Source organism: Triturus cristatus, chromosome 7 (assembly GCF_964204655.1).
Source record: "Triturus cristatus chromosome 7, aTriCri1.1, whole genome shotgun sequence".
Lineage (NCBI taxonomy): Eukaryota > Metazoa > Chordata > Amphibia > Caudata > Salamandridae > Triturus > Triturus cristatus.
Window position 1 is genome coordinate 189,485,186 of NC_140590.1, and position 20,721 is coordinate 189,505,906.

The 20,721-nt window shown below is 44.1% G+C and overlaps 1 protein-coding gene across 4 annotated transcripts in view; it reads right to left on the bottom strand.

Annotated features, from left to right (window-relative positions):
- Window positions 1-20,721, bottom strand: part of HPN (hepsin) — a 445,048-nt gene that overhangs the window by 60,103 nt on the left and 364,224 nt on the right. For all 4 annotated transcript variants that reach the window (XM_085616009.1, XM_085616008.1, XM_085616006.1 and 1 more), the window contains 2 exons: window positions 11,289-11,411; window positions 10,491-10,531 (listed from right to left, as the gene is read on the bottom strand). In XM_085616009.1, the coding sequence (XP_085472135.1) occupies window positions 10,491-10,531; window positions 11,289-11,411 (164 nt within the window). The remainder of the gene's footprint in view (window positions 1-10,490; window positions 10,532-11,288; window positions 11,412-20,721) is intronic.

Sequence of the window (20,721 nt, forward strand, 5' to 3'; positions counted from 1 at the left end):
CCGGTAGGTAGTTATAGTTAGGACCACGTTTCCATAGGAAATCCTCAATATTCTATTTTGAATAACTTTGGCGCCGGTTGACGAATCCTCGCGAATTTTTCAAAATAGGTGGGACGCTACGCTCCGCTCCTACCCTGAAAGTCTCGGGGGGATTCGTCAAGCGGGGGCTGAGATAAAAGGGGGGTCCCAAAACGCGTTTTTCCCATGCATTTTTCCATAGGACCTTTAGACAGGGCTACAGCCCGAACGGCTGAACAGAATTACTTGAAATTTGGCAGAGAGGTAGTCCTCAGGTCAAGGAAGTGCCTTTTGTTGGTTTGGTGTAAATCTGTTCAGTAGATTCTGAGAAAATAGCCTTTAAATCAATATATATATCTGAGCCAGCTTACGGTGCGCTTACGGTACGCTTACCGTACGCGTACGGTGACGTGCGCGAGCGCGATTCTGATTGGCTGTTACATCTAAGTAAACATTCGAATCGGTCGAAACCAGGAAGCGGCGGCCGCCATTTTCTCTCTCGCACTGTGAGGGAGGGGCTGTAAACAAAGGGAAAAAACATATAAAGGGGCTGTTTAGACAGCGCCCATGCACATAGCCATGTTAGTTGAGTCCTCAAAGATCCCCCAAGGCCAAAAACGGTAAATTTTTATTTTTTGAAAATTTCGCCGATTACGCTTACCGTACGCGTACCGTGCGCTTACGCTAAAAAATATATATAAAAAAAAAACACACTCTCTGTGCATGGCATATTATTGTCATCACTTACAAATTAAATTTAACAGATTACCTATCACAAGGAAGCGCATAATATGTCCTCGATGTGCGCACGGTGCGTTACGTGGGCACGCGGTGCGCGTAGCGCACTGCGTGCCCACCTTGCGTGTACGGCACTAACTGCGTAAAGTGGGCGCGCGGTGCGCGAAGCGCACCGCATGCTCACTGTGCGCGCACGGTGCGCGAAGCGCACCGTTCGCGCACGGAACGAACTGCGTTAAGTGGGCGCGCACGCCACGAATGGCGTAAAGTAACTTAGCATTTAAAAAACCGTACAAATTCACTGAAAAAACCATAGGTTTCACACACGTTATAGAGAGGAATTAGCATTTAAAAAACCTTGCTAATTCACTGAAAAAACCATAGGTTTCACACATGTTATAGTTAGCTGGAAATTTTACTGATAAAAAACCAATGAAATTCCCCCGTTATAGTTACTGTAAGCAACTATAACTCACGCGACCGTAAACCTCTGCTGATGACATATGTGTCTTTATGAAAAAAAAAAAATTGTAATATATGTATAGCTAAAATTTAATGGAAGAAGACATGGGCAAATAAGTGTCTAAATACAGTATTAGCATCAACAGAGGATTACGGTCGCGTGAGTTATAGTTGCTTACAGTAACTATAACGGGGGAATTTAATTGGTTTTTTTATCAGTAAAATTTCCAGCTAACTATAACATGTGTGAAACCTATGGTTTTTTCAGTGAATATATATATATATATGTATATATATATAATCCGCCATTATAGTTAATTCAGCTAACTATAACTCGTGCCCCCGCAATGAACTGCTGATGACGTCACATTTTGCATCATTCATGACATGGTCAGTGGTATCACTGATGACATCACTGATGACATCTCAAATGATATCACTGATGACATCACTGATGACATCATCTAGTGAATGTATGTTTCTGTAAAGTTTAAATGTTTTATATATATGCCAAGGTGTATTGAAGAATGAGTGGGTGTATAAGTGTCTGGATGGAGGATTTAGTAGGTGCATGACTGACTGTTTAAGTGAGTGATTACATTTGTCTTACTGAATAAATGGGTTAGTTACTAAACTGTGTGAATGTCTGTATCAGTCTGTCTGTTGTTTTGGCTCCGGTCGAGGCCTAATTATCAATACTGTCAAAACAAGATTGATGACCATATCCCCTTCGAAGCGGTTTAGAAATATCATCACCCTTCAAGGAAAACCACTAGATTTAGTTGAGTCCTTTGACTATTTGGGTATTCCGGTTACTGGCAAAATGAAGTGGAGTTCTCATCTGACAAAAATGCTTCTAAACCACAAGCAGGAATCCGGGGCGATTTTAATAGAACAACAACTCTCTGTAAGTAAACCAATATCACCGGCCCTTGTGGTTTATGAAGGTAAAGCACTCCCCTCAGCCCTGTATGGGGCGGAACTATGGGGTTTTGAGAATATCATTGACCTAGTGAGATCGGAGAACAAGTTTTTTAGAGGTCTGGTTTCCCTCTCAATCTCTACCCCATTAAAGCCCCTGTATTTAGATATAGGCAGACACTCAATCAAAGATATTGTACGCCTCCGACCTCTACGTTTTTGGGCCCGTATTAGATCGACCCCAGAGCTGTCTTATTATGCAGCAGCTTTTAGCGATATCATTCAAGCGGATATAGGCCAGAGGGTTAAATGGATTTCAAATCTTAGGCATCTACTATTCGACAAAGGTCTAGGAGAGGCATGGGTTACCCAGACCCCGCCTCCCAAACAGGTTAAAAAAAAAGCTTATTGGAATTGGATGGAGACGGTTCAGGAGACCAATGCAGACAGGGGAACCCTCACTGAGCGGTTCATGGAAGACAAGCCTGTTCGGAAGCTGGAAGCTTATCTCAATTTTATCCAAACCCCCAGAGATAGGTCCTTGTATATGAAACTGAGAATCAGAACCCTCCCCATTAATGATTTAATAGTGAGCTAGAGGGGGATCGATCGATCTGCGTTATCAACAGCAGCAGCGCCATGCCCAGGATGTGGAGCTCACACTGAGTCCATTGCTCACTTTATGTTCGCCTGCCCCGGATACAGACATATAGGAAGCAAGTGGTTAAAACCTGTCTGTGCATTGTTGGGCTCAAGAAACTATCTGTCTGTTCTATGTGTCCTCGGGACAGATACTTCCTCCCTCACTGTGATCTGTGGGGTGGCCAAATACCTGGGATGTGCATGGGTGCTACGTTCGAAGCTTTTTGACACCAAATAATATGGATTAGGCCTATATTAACTGTTTTGTACTACACTGTTGTGTATCACTTTTTATGATACTCAAATTTTAGTTGTTTTTCCCATTTTTCTTTTATTTGTTTTATAAAATGAATTTTATCTTTTAACTATCAAACTGTAATGAATTGTCACTGTTAGGTCTATGTCAAATTGCTTTTTTGTACTGTTTAAGGATTGATTCTGCTTTTATGATATATTTTTCTATCGAATAAAGCATATTGATTGATTAGTATGTTGTATAAGCTGCTGCGTGGGTTGGTCAGTAGCTACATGAGTGTCTATATGGGTTATCGATTGGTTGCCTGAGTATTTGTATGGGTGCCTGAGTGTGTTAGTGGGTGGGTGGGAGGTCTTTGACTGCATGTGGAAACAGCTGTATGGATGGGTGAGTGTGTGTGTGGGTGTGTTGGTGATTGAATGGATGTCTCAGTGGTACATGTCCAAGTAACTACATATGGAAAAGGCAGTGTAATGGAGAGTTGGAGTATATAAATGAATATACGTGAGAGTCAGTGATTGCGAGAGTGGCTGTATGGATGAGTGTTTACTTGTATCAGTGATTATATAAGAGAGTAAGTATGCATTTTTTTCTGTTTGAATAAGTGATGTGGTATGTGTATAACTGTGTAGGTCAGTAAATGGAAGTGTGATTGATTCTTTGCATGACTGACTAGGTATGTAAGTAACTCTGGATGAGTGGTGATGTCTGAGTGTCTGTATAAGTGTATGGGTGCCTATCACAGTGTTGTATTGATGATTGACTGCATGTATGAGTGATTGTATGGGTGAATGAGTGAATGTGTGTGTAGACCTAGGAATCAGTGAGTGCATATGTAGTAACTGGTATTGGTATGTCAATGGTTTGGAACATGGTAGTCTATATTTTACAGTGGGTGTATCAAAGGTTATATTAGAGTGTGAGGAGGTGCATCAGATTTTCACATGGATGATGTCATCAGTGATGGCATCAGTGATGTCACTGACCATGTCATGAATGATGTAATATGTGGCGTCATCAGCAGTGCATTTTTGGGGGCGCAAGTTATAGTTAGCTGAACTAACTATAACGGCGGAATTTCTATGGTTTTGTATGAGTGAAATGTCCACTAACTATAATGTGTCTGAAACCAGTTTTTTTCAGTGAATTTCTAAGGTTTTTAAAATGCTAATTTCTAACTATAACGTCCCTAAAACCTATGGTTTTTTCAGTGAATTTCAATGATTTTTTAAACGAAAATTTCTAATTATAATGTGCCTCAATCCTATGGGTTTTTCAGTGAATTCCTAAGGATTTATAAATCCTAATTTCTAACAATAACATCCCTATCAAGTCCACTTGAATCCTAAAGGTCCCTGGTGGCCAAGTAGCCCACCAGGTACCTCAAGTAAGCGCCACAGAGCTGCGTTGCAGAGAGGTGTTCCTAGGCCACACCCCTTTTTACACCACGCTGCAAACGTGGCTTCTGGGGCACTGCTGGTGGGGCGATGAGGTACCCTTGTGTTGAGCCTACTTTTAAAAAAAAAATTATTGAGGGAGGAGGGCCATGTGGTCCCCCTCCCGAGGCCAATTTCGGTCCAGGGGACTCCATCGCCCGGGGCTTGGCCATTATTTTTTACCTGGCCCACCCGGGGGGGTGGTTTAAATGAAGCATGGGATTCCTGACCCCCACACGATTTCTGCCGAAATTATTTAAAAAAATTATTTTTCAGGCCCTGGGGTCCTTGTGGGACCCCGTGAGCAGGCCTAGGGGGTCAGGGTATTACTACCCTGCCCCCTTTTCTTGTTTTTAAACATTAGTTTCCACAGTTTTTTTGTGACTCGGTTCTTCCGAGTCTCAAGATGGCTGCCAACACTTCCTGGTTTGGAGTGTTGGCAGCCAATCTCAGTGAAGCTCGTGCTTGGGAGGGTTCGCGAACCCACCACTGCCCTAGATTTTGAAACTTTTTCTTTTTTAAATTTCTCAGGAACTACTGAACGGATTTACACCATTTAAGGTCTCTTTCTGACCCAAGACCTACCTTTTTGCCAATTTTGGTGTAATTCCGTTAAGCAGTTTGGGCTGCAGCTTTGTCTAAAGTTTCCTATGGAAAATAACATGGAGAAAACGCGTTTTGGTACCCCCCTTTTTTCTAGACCCCCCGCTTGAGGATTCACCCTGAAACTTTCAAGACAGGAGCTGACTGGAGCGCCCCACTAGTTTCGAAAATTCTTCAAGCCAGTTTGATTGATTGTAGCCAACTGTGTCATGCAGTTGCACAAAGTTCAATTATGGTGGAGAGTAAATGACATAATGTGACAACAAAAACTTAAAAAAACATAACGTGATTAGAAACCTCATGGTTCCTGCAGCAAATTTCAAAGGGATGTTTTAAATGGGATAAAAATACCATGAACATACATCCCTAAGCTATTACGTTTTATAATGATGCTATAAACTTTAACCCTCAAATTCAGAAGGTAAATCAGTATGACTAATTCAATTGAACCAATAGATTTTTAACAGATATACTATTCATGCAGGATTTCAAATTTTTTTGCTGTTCCCTGCCTGTAACTGTCTTGAGCAGATGCGATATCAAACAACTAAATGATTACCCACAACCGACATGGAATAGCCATAGATTGCAAAGTGGAAGCTGTCCCTGTGGGTTGGTGGCGTAATGGTCACTGCAGTGTCATTCTCTGGCTGCTTACCTTTGTTTTGTTTTCAAGAAAGCAGTGCCTGAACACAAGCCAAGGGACATGGGTGCTTTAAAAAAATAAGAGTTTGCTGTCATCGAATGAAAATGCAGGAAAGAGGCAGGTATTCACAAGCGGCTGCAAACTGCCTCCTGTATGATACATGTTAATGAGAAAGGAGGTTTCATGTTCTCCTGTAAATGTATAGTACATAAAGTCGCTAGTTAGTAAAAGTGGTCCTCCATCATAATGCATGCACCTAGAACAGAAAAGACAAGCATTTGCAATGCAATAGGTCTCACATTTATGCGAGTTTAAGCTATTGGCATTGTAAATGAGAATGCCTTTTATTTATGTTTTAAAAACGTAAACAAAAATAAAAGGCATTGTCATTTACAGTGTCAATAGCTCAAACTCGCGTGAACCCGAGACCTATTGCCTTGCAAATGCTTGTTTTCTACATCTGTTAGACGGCGTGTTAAAAAAATCTATATTTAGCTTGCTTCCACAACTTAACATTTTATAGAATAAGTATAGGAAAATAGGTTGGTCCTTACGGGGGGTGGGTGGGCGATGAAATTACTTTACACTAGTGTGCGGGGCAATACTACACTGGATTTGATCCAATGTTCTTTGAGCTATAAATATGATCAGGTCTTAGAAAAGAATTTTATTTTTAGTAAGAGTGCCATCTTATTCTATCCACTAGATAGACTTGCTATACCATCTAAGTAGATCCAAACCAGTCTCCTTCAGGAGATTGCTCCGAAAAGGCGGTTGTAACCAGATGAGTTCCTAGGTATGATTAATATCGAGCAAATAAAACTTACCAGTTAACTTTGAAATCACCTGCCACTATTCCGGGGTGCCAAAGAGGGCGAGGAGAAAGTACAGGTAAGGAGAGGGCTTTGACAACACAGTGAGAAAAGGGAAGACCGGGAAGGGAAGTAAGAGTTTGCAGCTGGGCAGAGGTCACAAAAAGTCCAAGGTAGGCATGAGGCCGTGTTCACAGAACAGACAATTATAAAGAGAGGACGGGTGCCAATGTAATAAATAGGCTTACCTGATAGGTTGTGAGGTCCTGGGTGCACCAAACTCTGACCTTGCTCACTGCAATTACGAGGCAGGGAACATGCTTTAAATAACTAATCAATGACAACAGATTTAATCTCATTCACCATACTGGTTCAGAGAAGATTTGATCTTGTGGGTCACCCTAAAAACCGACCGTCTGCGTAAACCGGACTGAGGCAATTTTTATTTATAACTCGAGTGTGTCTCCACTGTCAGTCACACCAGTGGCACGCTTTAGGAAGTGTGGTCTATTCGTATATCAGAATTGAGTGGTTTTGGCAATAAGATAATAACAAAACGAGCTGGGGCAGATTTTCAAATGTTTAACAAAAGTGACATTTTCATGCATGCCAACATTTTAGACCTGCAAAGCAGGATATTTTAACAAACAAATCTGGGGAGTTTATTATCCTCATCAGAGACGCAACTAGAGCCAAATTTCAGGGGGGGGGGGCTGATAAAGATTTCGGGGTGGTGGGGGGCTTAATTCTTCTAGCCATAGGCAGAGTGGAGATGCAGGGGCTCTATGAAGAGGTGAAAAGCAACAAAGCCTTGTTAGCAAGTGAATGGTCTTTTAAAGACCTGTGAAGTACTCAGGTGCAGCTGGCAGCTCAAAAACTGTCTGTGTGTGTGCCGGGGAAGCTGTCTCAGCCTGGGCTGGCACACATGATGGGGGGATGTGGGGGGGGGCCTTTGAGCCCACCAATGAGCAGGAGGTTCCGAGCAGGCAGCACTCAGACACGGAGACAGCTACTACTTACTCTGTCCCCACAATAGTTAGAAAACACCAACATAGATGTTGCATCAGCAGTTCACGCAACAGCACCACAGAGAATTCATAATATTTAATAAATTTGGATTCTCTCTGCTTAGCTGGTGTGCTTTGTTAAAAAATTAGGCTCAGGTGCTTGCGTTGTCTTATCCCACGTCGGAGCCAACCACAGCCCAGCCCACAACTTCCGGGCAGTCCCCAGATGACTTAAAGTGTTGCCAAAACTAGACACAGGGCAAGGGCAAAGAGGCATGCCTTCCATTGCACTTTAGCATCAATGGACCGTAAAAAGAAGCAAGTAACGTAGCAGGAGGGGTGAGGGACGGGAAGGCAGCACTAGGAACAAGGGGGAGTGGCACGGGCATGCAGCCACATGGGATGGAGGAAAGTTCCATTAAAATGCGAGCAGTTACGGGCGCTGATCTGAACACAGCCAAACACTAACACGAGCAGGAAAGGAGAAAAAAAGGCCACAAACTACAAATAAACATCTAAAACATAATAATGCAATACTTAGTCCCTGCTGTGTGGGAGAAACATAAAGACAAACAGGAGGGACAAAGAGAAGGATTGACCACTAGTAAGAGAGGATTTGTACAGGACACTGAAACAAAGAAATTGGCCCACAGGGGGATGGCTTTAACCCCACAAGAGAAGTTACAATAGGTCTCAGATGCTCGACCTAAAAAACAGGTAGGACCTTTGAGCTGGAAACTTTCTGTGACGCTTTGTCTGAAGACATTGGCTCCCTATTTGGAGTAGCCTGCAGAGAGAGAAAGGTGAATAGAAGGAAGCCATGCTTGTGCAATATTTCACTTTTGTAGTTCAAATGATTCTGGAATAGCTTTTGTCAAAAACAATATCTATAAAATACAAACTGGACCACCTTGGCCAACATTTAAGGATGGTGACAGTCGAAGAATTCTTGTCCAAGAGACCAAGAATTTTAGTCCTGTGCAACCCACTCACAGGACAGTACTGTCTGTTACAGATGATATAACCCAAACACACTTGAAACACCAGGTCTGCCTACCTGCCCGCATACAACCTGGAAAGAGGTCTCTCTAGCTCTGGATTTGAATCTCTAGAACGTAACTTTCCTACAGTCCTAGCATCATAATTTTCTTACTGGCCTTCAAGGACATAGGGGTACAGTCACGAGCAGTAGCAATAGTTTAACATGTGCAACTCTGAATAAACTGGAGAGTGCAGAGAGAAAAACCAGCAAAATAGTTTTTCTTGGTGAGTCCACCCATCAAAATATGTAAAACTTTTCCTCTGTGTCTGTGTAGTGACTGAAGAAGGCTTTGTGAACCCACGGAGTTGGTGCCACTCCAGGTGAATTCTAGGCAACAGTTGTAAGTAGACATTTTGCTGTGGACTTGAATTGGAATTTTGGGAAGGCTTGATATAATTTGCATGGATTCATTGGAATCTCAGGAGCTTTTATTAAACATTGGCCGGATAGGGACCACAAGGATAGAATTTTTAGATTTTTGTCTAAAAGTCAGCGTTTACAAATGATTGATCAGTGTGATTCCAAAATCGAACTATGGGCCCGATTCACAGAACTAACTTAAGACAAAATCCTAAACTTACTACCATTTTGGTATTCACAGAAGGCACTTACTCATCTTGGTATTCACAAAAGGCACTTACTTATTTTGGTATTCACAGAAGTTAGGAGTCCTAACTTTAGGACTCCTAAATGCTGTCTGTGAATACCGAAAGTCTTAAAGTTAGGATTTTTCTCAGTTTAGCAGTAGTAAAGTTAGGAGTCTTAACTTTACTACTCCTAAACTCAGAAAAATCCTAACTTTAAGACTTTCGGTATTCACAGAAGGCATTTAGGAGTCCTAAAGTTAGGAGTCCTAACTTTACGACTCCTAAACTGAGAAAAATCCTAACTTTAAGACTTTCGGTATTCACAGAAAGCCTTTACGAGTCCTAAAGTTAGGAGTCCTAACTTTACTACTCCTAAACTGAGAAAAATCCTAACTTTAAGACTTTCGGTATTTAAATAAGGCATTTAGGAGTCCTAAAGTTAGGAGTCCTAACTTTACTACTCCTAAACTGAAAAAAATCCTAACTTTAACACTTTCAGTATTCACAGATGGCATTTAGGAGTTCTAAAGTTAGGACTCCTAACTTCTGTGAATACCAAAATGAGTAAGTGCCTTCTGTGAACACCAAAATGAGTATGTGCCTTCTGTGAATATCAAAATGGTAGTAAGTTTAGGATCTTGTCTTAAGTTAGTTCTGTGAATCGGGCCCCAGGTATCCATGTGGAACACCAGTTGGCTCCTCTTCCAACCACTTTCTACTGAGCATTCTTTGCATTTATAATACATTTTTTCCTACGTAAGAGGATGATGAACAAACAACATTTGCCCAATCATGCTTCATCACAGTTCAACAACAAATCTTGTCTAGACTAAAATTCATTGTGACTTTTTGTTACTTCATGTGTAGTTTGGAATGTGTCTTGCTTGCAAAAAGAGCTGACCCCTCCCTCATATTGCCAGCCCTGGCACTGTTTGACAGCCAAGAGATGTTTCATCCCAGGTAAATTCCTCATTAATCCAGACACAGAAACAGCTGAAGAAGAAAGATGTACCATAGACCAGAATATAGGACATGAGTCGAGAAGGACAAAGACCCCATGCATGAAAGAGGGGGGATTCTATGCACAAGATGTACAATGTAAACTGGAACAGAAACATAACAAAGATCTAGGAAGTATGATACTTATATCTAAGTACAGTCATCAGAATTTAAGAGAGAGACAACATTCTCTACCCCCTATGTTTAATACACTTCCGATCTCAATCCAAGTCATATAAAATAGGATACTATGAGGTGTGCAGATGCACACTACTAACAGTACTCCAAAACCTTGACAAACTTCAATTCTGTCTTTCCTACCTTGGCACTGGATGGCAAGGAACTTTCCTTTTGGGCACTCACTGAAAAAGGGAAAAAATAACTATCAAAGAGATGTTACAATGCAACGTAGGACCACATTCTGAGAAACAAGCACCGAGGCAGCTTCAAAGTGTTAAGATGTTTGGTGCATTTCAACCTCTTACATTTCCTGTTCGATGAGGAAATAGTCAAGTTACCCTTGTTAGGAGCAGATGGACTTCTTCTTTTTGAGTTTTGAGAATACATTTAAAACTATGTGTGCTTGGTTGAGTTGCACAATTGTGAACTTTTTCAAATATTCAGATTAGGTCTCTGAGATTACATCTACAAACTTAAATGCAGCCCTTCCCAGCTTCTGTTACATATATTACCTTTTGCTGATTCTTTTCAAAATAAACTTTACCAATTCTGCTACACTGGTCTGACTCCACTAGACCCCCTAAATGTATTCCCAGGCCACCCATTTTACAGACATTATTTGTCCCGCATTGAAATTACTTTCCAACACAACAACATCCTATCTTGGAAAAGGCCGTCTTGGGGAACACTCATCTCCTCTTCCTTAGATTTCTCCTATAATTTGACATTGTTAAAATTGTTATTTATTAAAAAAAAAACTGAAATAATAAAATGATTCTTGGCAATTTTGGAAAACACTGTTTACTTCTTTCCTTCGTACAGGAGACCACATGTCTTTGCAGAGCGATGAACTGACACAACACTGACATTTACCAAAATTGCAAAGTGTGATAGAAAGTGGCTTGTGATGATTCCTTTACACACAAGCTACCACCTTACCATGGTGAAAGGAGATCAGTCAGCCGCTTGGCACTGGGAAGCTGCTTCTCATCCACGCAGAAATACCCCAAGGTTCCGTTAACTCCGGCAGTCTTTACATCTAGCTCTGAGTGATGCATGGCCCTGTGACAGACCAGAGAGAGGTATGTTGTAGGAGAGCTCCCAGATCAATAAATACAAATACAGAAGTGAGACGTGAGCTTAACTTAGGAGTCACAGCTGCTATCTGTGGGGGCTCCACTAAAGACAATGAAGTGGCTTAGGGCTAATAATACCTGGAATAAGCCTTCTCTTCCAACATTCCAAGGTTTGTCTTTCTGCATCTATCCATTTAACTTAGAACATTCCTCTCTCAGTGGGTGAAATATTCTAATATCCTTATAACCCTTCTTTCTTGGGCGGTACAGGTTAATACATGCCCTCTCCCTCACTATAACTCGGGTTCAGGTCTTTAAAATAATAGGCAAAAAAAGTAATTCCCCCTTGGGCAACTTCACAAACCAACTTTCAATCATTCATACCAGGGACCAACCAATATCTCCCAAAAATAAAATCTAATATATATATATATATCAGATTTTATTTCTGGGAGATATTTGTTCATAAGGTTTTAATCAATGTCAGCACCCACACAGCACGCCATTACGCGTTTCGGCCACAAGATGGCCTTGATCATATATATATATATATATATATATATTCACTGAAAAAACCATAGGTTTCACACATGTTATAGTTAGCTGGACATTTTACTGATAAAAAACCAATGAAATTCCCCCGTTATAGTTACTGTAGGCAACTATAACTCACGCGACCGCAATCCTCTGCTGATGCTAATACTGTATTTAGACACTTATTTGCCCATATCTTCTTCCATTAAATTTTAGCTATACATATATTACAAATATTTTTTTTTCATAAAGACACATATGTCATCAGCAGAGGATTACGGTCGCGTGAGTTATAGTTGCCTACAGTAACTATAACGGGGGAATTTCATTGGTTTTTTATCAGTAAAATGTCCAGCTAACTATAACATGTGTGAAACCTATGGTTTTTTCAGTGAATTAGCAAGGTTTTTTAAATGCTATTTCCTAACTATAACGTGTGTGAAACCTATGGTTTTTTCAGTGAATTTGTACGGTTTTTTAAATGCTAAGTTACTTTACGCCATTTGTGGCGTGCGCGCCCACTTAACGCAGTTCGTTCCGTGCACGGTTTTTATCAACTTTAATAAGCCCTGTACATTTGGTGGCCTTCGGCCACCAAAAGCACAGGGGGTGAGGTCAATGTGGATAGTGTTTTTTTTATTTCGATTTTATAATTTCTTGTTGCCAAAATTACGTTTTTTTCTCTATTAATAAGCCCTGCACATTTGGTGGCCTGCGGCCACCAAAAGCACAGGGGGTGGGGTAAGTGTGGATAGTGTTTTTTTTATTTTTATTTTTTTACCGTAAGCGTACGGTAAGCTTACGGTAAGCGTACGGTAAGCGTACGGTAAGCGTACCCCGCGAAATTGCCGAAAAAAAAATAAAACCGTTTTTGCTCTTGGGGGATGTTTGGGGACTCCCTCAACATGACTATGTGGGAGGGAGTTGTCAAAACAGCCCCGTAACATGTTTTTGGCCATCATGTTTGATAAACAACACTCAGTGCGAGAGACAAAATGGCGGACGCCGCTTCCTGGTTTCGGCCGATTCGAATGTTTACTAAGATCTAAGAGCCAATCAGAATCGCGCTCGCGCACGCCACCGTAAGCTTACGGTAAGCGTACGGTAAGCGTACCGTAAGCGGGCTCAGATATATATATTGATTTAAAGGCTATTTTCTCAGAATCTACTGAACAGATTTACACCAAACCTACATAAGGCACTTCCTTGACCTAGGGACTACCTCTCTGCCAAATTTCTAGTAATTCTGTTCAGCCGTTCGGGCTGTAGCTCGTTCTAAAGGTCCTATGGAAAAATGCATGGGAAAAACGCGTTTTGGGACCCCCCTTTTATCTCAGCCCCCGCTTGACGAATCCCCCCGAGACTTTCAGGGTAGGAGCGGAGCGTAGCGCCCCACCTATTTTGAGAAATTCGCGAGGATTCGTCGACCGGCGCCAAAGTTATTCAAAATAGAATGTTGAGGTTTTCCTATGGAAACGTGGTCCTAACTATAACTACCTACTGGCGACCGCCAGTAGGTAATATGTGATCAAGGCCATCTTGTGGCCGAAACGCGTAATGGCGTGCTGTGTGGGTGCTGACATTGAATAAAACCTTATGAACAAATATCATAGCACGAGCTGGTGTCCGTGTGCTTTCTTCCTCGCTGCCAGGAATTGGCAGACAGCGTTTGGAATTTATATATATATATATCTATATATATATATATATATCACAAAACCAATCCAGCACCGCCTGACTGACAGCCAACAGGCGGGAAGAACGCTGGCAGGGACCTCTACGATGTGCTCACGCTGATAAGTATAGGCAGGAATCCGGAATCGGTGCAAGAATTCATTTATTTAAGCAAAGGCAAGTGTGAGTCCATTGCAATCGTCGGACATAGTGTCCACCATGACGCGTTTCGCTCGCATCCGCGAGCTTGATCACATGACGCGCTCGGGAACAATCGTGCATAAATTAACACACAAGCACAAATTCCTTTAAAAATAAACCTTAGTGTGCGTGAAACTAAACAACAGACTCCTGATACAATTGGTGTCAAGCCTTGAAACTACCGACAGTCCAAAGACACCGTATTGGTAGTTAGTTGCAACTAAATGGAATCCAATACTTTGAAGCTGCTAAAATGATACAGATAATTATGGCAAATATTGTTTACAAACATAGTAGATAGCACTTTGTAAAATACCATTAAAACTCACAAACAAGTTTCATCAGAAATGTAGTCAAATCAGCAAAGTAGCTGTTATGAGTGTAAAAGATGCAAGTGCAAAGAGTCAAAAATATTGTGCAAATATCGCTGAATCTATGGCCAGTGCCAAAAATCAGAATAAATGTGCAAATACTGCTAAGTTAAAGGCAAGTGCCTAGTGCCAAAGGGACATAAATATGAACACAATGGACAATAACAATTGACATATAGCAATAAAATTAACAATAGAAATTCTAAGACACTGTGCAAATGAGCATATTGTTAGAAAAATGACAGGTGAAACTCATATAACATGAGAGAATATCATAATGGTATACCTATGAACATATCATATACAGTACTAAAGATAGACATTGCCAATCTGAATCTGATATACAGAAATAGGTATAGAAGCAGCAATATAGAGAAATGATTCTCACAAAGGAAACTGTCAAGTCTATCAAACTGGCAAAAAAAGCCACCAAGGAGTCAACAAAAGTGCAATGTGCAAAATATAAAAAGCTAATAGCTAACATAGTTAGAATAAGGCAATAAGCAAAATTTGTTCAAGCCTGAACAAATATACGGAGGTAGATGTTAAGAACCTAACACAGAGTACATAGGGAAAGTTCTCAGTAAATTACAAAGGGTAGATAAAAATGTTAAAATGAATGACACAGTTAGCACAAGTGAGCTGTAGTACCTAGTTTAAAATAGCTACAGCGTAATTAAAACAGGACAGGGCAAGAGTCCAGACAGGGTAGACTAAGGTGAGGCATATTACAGAAAATTATGTAAGTCCTCACTATTATTAAGGCCATAAGGCATCTTAGTGTCGAGGGACATGATAAAATGGGTCTCTAATTGGCGGAGTGTTTTCTCACGGTTGCCTCCTCTCACCGAATTAGGAACAGCCCCTAACACAGTGTATTTTAGATCCTTAAGTTTGTTGTCGTGGACCATTTTAAAATGTCTCGCCACAGGATAGTTTGGGTCTGAATTAACAATAGCCCTGACATGTTGTAGAATCCGTTTATGTACTGGGAGCTTCGTGCTTCCAATGTACTCAAGGCCACAAGTACAGCGTAATTTATAAATCGCAAACTCTGTACGACATGTGAGATAGTCGCGAATTGGTACTTTCTTGTTGTCAAATGCAGTAGTATAGTCAATGCTGTTAGTGGCAAAGGTGCATGCACGACAGGAATTGCATTTATAAAAACCTTTTTTAGTCAACCAAGTTTTTTTGAGGGAGACTTCAGGACTGGATTTGACAAGGGCATCCCTCATAGAGGGCGCCCGTCTAAAAGTAATCGCGGGCAATTCTGGCAAAATAGATTTAAGTGTCATGTCAGTGAGCACAATAGGCCACTGTGTATAGATCATTTTGCGAATTTGTTTATCTTGCTGGCTGTAAGTGGTAACAAATCTGATGTTGGTTAAATCAGCCTCACCGTTAGATTGTGGAGAAGGTGTCACTTGTGCTTTTTTAACAATAAGGAGATCTACCCTAGGTAACAGATTGGACTTGGTAAGCGCAGAATCCAAAATTATTTTGGAATAACCACGAGTGAGGAAACGAGCATAGGCTTCTGATTGGCAAGTTTGGCATTCTGATTCCTCACTACAGATTCGGCGAATCCTGAGGAATTCGCTATAGGGAATACTACGAATAGTGTGATGGGGATGAGCACTATCCGCATGAAGAATGGAATTCCCTGCGGTGGTTTTCCGATGTAGTCTAGTGTGAAGTTGGCCATTGCTAACGTAAAGAATCATATCCAGAAATTCCACTTTAGCATTATCAATGGTAGCAGTGAATTTAAGATTTAAGTTATTGACATTGATGGAATCAACAAATTCTAGTGCACTATTTCTGTCACCCTTCCAAATCATACAAATATCATCGATGTAACGCCAGAAGTACATCACATTAGCAGTCCATGTGGCTTGATTATGCAATCTGAGGACATGCTCCTCCCACCAGCCCACATGTAAACATGAGTAGCTGGGGGAGAAGCAAGCCCCCATAGCCACACCTCGCAGCTGCTGGTACACCTCAGTACCAAACAAAAAGAAATTATTGCAGAGGCATAGTTCGATCATCTTTAGCAGCATTTTGTTATGGTCACACATAATAATATCTCTTTGCGCAAGAAAATACTGCACTGCTGCTAAACCATCTGCATGGTTGATACTAGTATCAAGCCGGTAACGGCCATACTGGGCGAGGGTGGGGAACTGGAGTACACGCAAGCTGGCATCCATGACACTTTTACTGCCCACTATACCGCATTGTACCGCTCCCGGCTCGCGGTTCCCTACGCTGCTATTGCAGACTATCTCTCCCCTCTGCTGATGCCGCAATTGACTATCGCTCAGCAAGACGAACTCGGCGCTCCACTGGAGGCGGACGAGCTTAGAGAGGCCATCTTTCAGCTCTCCAACGGGAAAACTCCGGGCCCGGACGGGCTACCGGCTGAATTCTACAAGGCTGGCTCGGATATCTTAATCCCGGAGCTCCTGCGCATGTACGCGGCGGCGGCGGAGGGCGCTGCCCTGCCCCCAACATTGAACGAAGCCACGCTGGTCTCTATACTTAAGCCGGACAGGGACGGCACGCGGGTGGGCTCTTACCGCCCACTGGCTCTTCTAAACACAGACTATAAGATTCTTGCTTCTGCACTGGCTAGGAGGCTGGCCCCTCACGTACCCACTCTTGTACACCGGGACCAAAATGGGTTCGTCCCCACACGCCATACCTCCCACAACATCCGCAGGCTCTTCCGGGTACAGGAATACGCCACGCGGCAGTGGCCCAGGGCGGGATGCCTGATACTGGACTTGGAGAAAGCCTTCGACTCCGTCGAGTGGCCATACCTAAGGGCGGTTGCGGAGAAGTACCAATTGGGGGGCGGCTATAACGCCATGATCGCCCTGCTTTACAGTGAGCCGACCGTCCGGGTCCGCACGGGTCGCATCCTCTCGGCCGCCATCCGAGTCCGCAGAGGCACCCGCCAGGGTTGCCCGTTGTCGCCGTTGCTATTTGCACTGGCAATGGAACCCCTGGCTGCGACGCTCCGAGCGCACGGACTGGAATGGGGAATCCCATTGCCGGACGGCCTACACACGGTGTCCCTATATGCAGATGACCTGCTGCTATACGTCAGAGACATGACCGCCATCCCTGCTTCCCTCGCTGACGTTTTCCGCACCTTCGAAGCACTGTCGGGCCTGAGGGTTAACTGGGCCAAGTCGGGAGCCTACCCCTTTGGCTCGGAGACACCTGAGTGCGACGTCCGACTGGGAGGAGACAGGCTGCGGTGGTACCCCACCACCTTCCGCTACCTGGGGATACGGATCTACAGGTCCCCGATGGACGTCCTAGATGGGAATCTCCTCAGAGCAATCACATCCGTGCGCACGCAGGTTAGCTACTGGAACACCCTGCCCCTCAGCGTGCCTAGCAGGGTAGCACTGACCAAAATGATAGTGCTGCCCCGCCTCTTGTACTACTTTGCAAACCTGCCCTTGTATGTGCCCGTCAGGATATTCCGCGACCTGGAGGTATTGCTGCGCACCCTCATCTGGAACAAGGGAAGGCCGCGGGTAGCACTGGCCAAACTGCACATGCCTGCTGACTCTGGGGGACTAGCGGTCCCCAATCTGGAGCTATATTATCTTGCAGCGCAGATGCAGTGGGTGGCGGGGTGGCTGAGTGGCAAGCAGCTAGAGGACACTGCCTCACACGCGGTTGCTTGGACGCGGACGCAAGTCCACACGCTGTTCCATCCGCTGACTCGTGCGCCCTGCCCCTCCCAGATTTACCTGGCGGTAGCGCGCAGGTGTTTCCAGAGGTGCCTTCGCCTCACCCGCGCGACCACACCGTACGCTCCGGAGTTACCACTACTGGGCATGCCTAGCCCGACGGGACCCCTCACGGAGGCCCATTTGGCAGGGTGGGAACAGGCAGGTGTAGATACGCTAGGTGACCTGTATGAGGACGGCGACTTGCTGACGTTTGCTGCCCTGACGGACGGCACGGCGCTCCCGGCAGGGCAGTTTCTCCTGCATGCCTCCCTCATGCAGACGCTCTCGGCCTCTTGGGGCGACATGACGACGGAGCTGCCGACGCATACCTTCATCCAATATCTGCATATTATGGGCAGTGGCGCACACGTCATACACTGGCTGGTGCAGGCACTCCTCGCACACTCACGACTGACCACCTCGACATTAAGAGAACGCTGGGCGACGGACAGGGGCAGAGACTGGACAGATAAAGAATGGGCGATGATACTGGCCAGCCTGGTTAACGTTCCACGCAACCCCCGCTTCAAGCTCATACAATATTACATATTGCAGCGAGCGTATCTCACCCCGGAGAAGATCAATAAATATTTCCTGCGCACGGATGCCGCCTGCCCGCGGTGCTTGTCACCAGGAGCGGACCTTTTGCACATGCTCTGGCACTGCGCTGACGTGCAGACGTATTGGAGCGACGTGCTGTCACTGATCGAGCGCGGCGCGGATGGACGACTGCCACGCACGTGGGAAGCGTGTCTCCTGGGCCTGTACAAGCGCACAAAAGCGAACAGAGTACAGGCGCGCTTTTGGGACATGGGACTTGTTACAGCCAAACGCTTGCTCACCAAGCACTGGAAGGCGACGGCCCCTCCGCACATCAGGCACTGGAGGGCATCCTTCGTCAACTGGGCGCAGGCGGAAAGCGCAGTGCTCCTCCGTGAGGAAACTGCGGGACTCAGGCAGTACCCCATCGCTCACCTTTGGGATGGCCTCCTCGCCACCTTTCAGACGGCCTGCCGAACCCGTGGGATAACCTAAACACTAGGCGGACACTGATACACTACTAGATCGCTGGCAACATGTCTGAGACCCCGGTGCGGTTAGCTCCTGGCCCCCTCGACCTGCATATTCCCCTGACACATCTCACATACCGCGCGACAGGCTACTACTGACAGATACTTCTTGCGCTGTGCTCTGGCGCACGCGCGGGACTTACTGCCGCTGCTACCTGGGAGGGCACGCACAATGACGACCCCCCCCCCTCTTCTCCTCCCCCCCCCCCCCTCTCCCCTCCCTCGCGATCGGCCACTCAACGCGCTCCCCGGGCGACCGGCTACGCCCTGCTGGACAGCCCCTCTCTCCTCACACATTGCTGCATGCGGATCTCCTTTTTCCCCCCCCCCCCTCACCCTTCTACTTCTGGCCACTACCCGAGTTCTCGACCCTGACCTTGATCCCTAAAGTTTACGTTGCACACCCGGGGCACAACTCGGCGACTGACTACGCTCCCTAGCAAAACATGTGTTCCATTATAACAACGGCCGCCACGCGCACCCTTGCGAACTACGCTGCAACCTCCTTGACGCGCTTCACCCCACCCTACACGCGGGCCACCGGGACTCCGATGTCCACACATCAGGGCGCTTGACGGACAACCCAGCACCCAGCACACATCCTTCTGCGAGCCCAGGAGCTAGCTGACAATGATGCGCAGCGGGCGGATACGAAGCGCCCCCCTCACACGCGGACAATGCGCTTTAGCTGAGAAACAACGCGACACATATCAGAAAAACGCCACCGATTCGCTTACACGCAATGTACATACCTGAATCCTCTATCTAGGTACAACTGAGCTCCGCCGCCGGACCTCCGGGTTGTCGGCTAAACGGCTGTGTTTAAACATTTGACTGTATGTACCCGAACATTGCTGACCTGGTGCTCTGTCGCAGAATTGTACATTGCCAATCGATGCAACTATGGTTAATAAAAGTTCTCAAAAAAAAAAAAAAATGGATCTGGAACAACCCACTTTTATTAAACTGGAAATGCAGAAAAAAAAAAAAAAAAAAAAAAAAAAATGGTTGATACTAGTATATAAGGATTCAATATCCATCACGACTAGCAAGTAATCTGGCTCCCATGAAATATTCTTGATTTTGTTAAGAAAATCAGGAGTGTCTTTGATAAAAGAAGGAAGGGCAAAAACAAAGGGCTGAAGAAAATAATCCACATACTTGGACATCTTTTCAAGTAGACTTTTCTGCGCTGATATTATAGGTCTCCCAGGCACAGGATCAATATTTTTGTGAACTTTAGGCAGAAAATATAAGACAGAAATCACTGGGAAGTCTACTTTTAAGTAAGTAAATTCATCCTTGGTTAATAAACCTTGTCTTTTCCATTGTGATAGATGTTTAGTGATAGTTTCTTGAACAAGTCGTAACTCTTGTCGTGAAGATTTGCGGTAGCAAGTGATATCACTCAGATGGCGCATTGCTTCTGCACAATATTGATCTTTATGCCAGAGGACAACATTGCCACCTTTATCTGCTTTGTTGATTATAATATCACATTTTTGCTTCAATTTGTTGATCAAAGTAAAGTATTGAACACTCTTGAAATTATTACTTCTAGTTCTAGAGTTAATACCTCGATTTAGTTGTTTCAGCTCTTCGATAACTTTCTCACTAAAAATGTCAATTGCATCTTTTTGCATAAGAGGTAAAAAAGTGGAAGGGGGGCGAAAAGGTCTAGGGGCAAG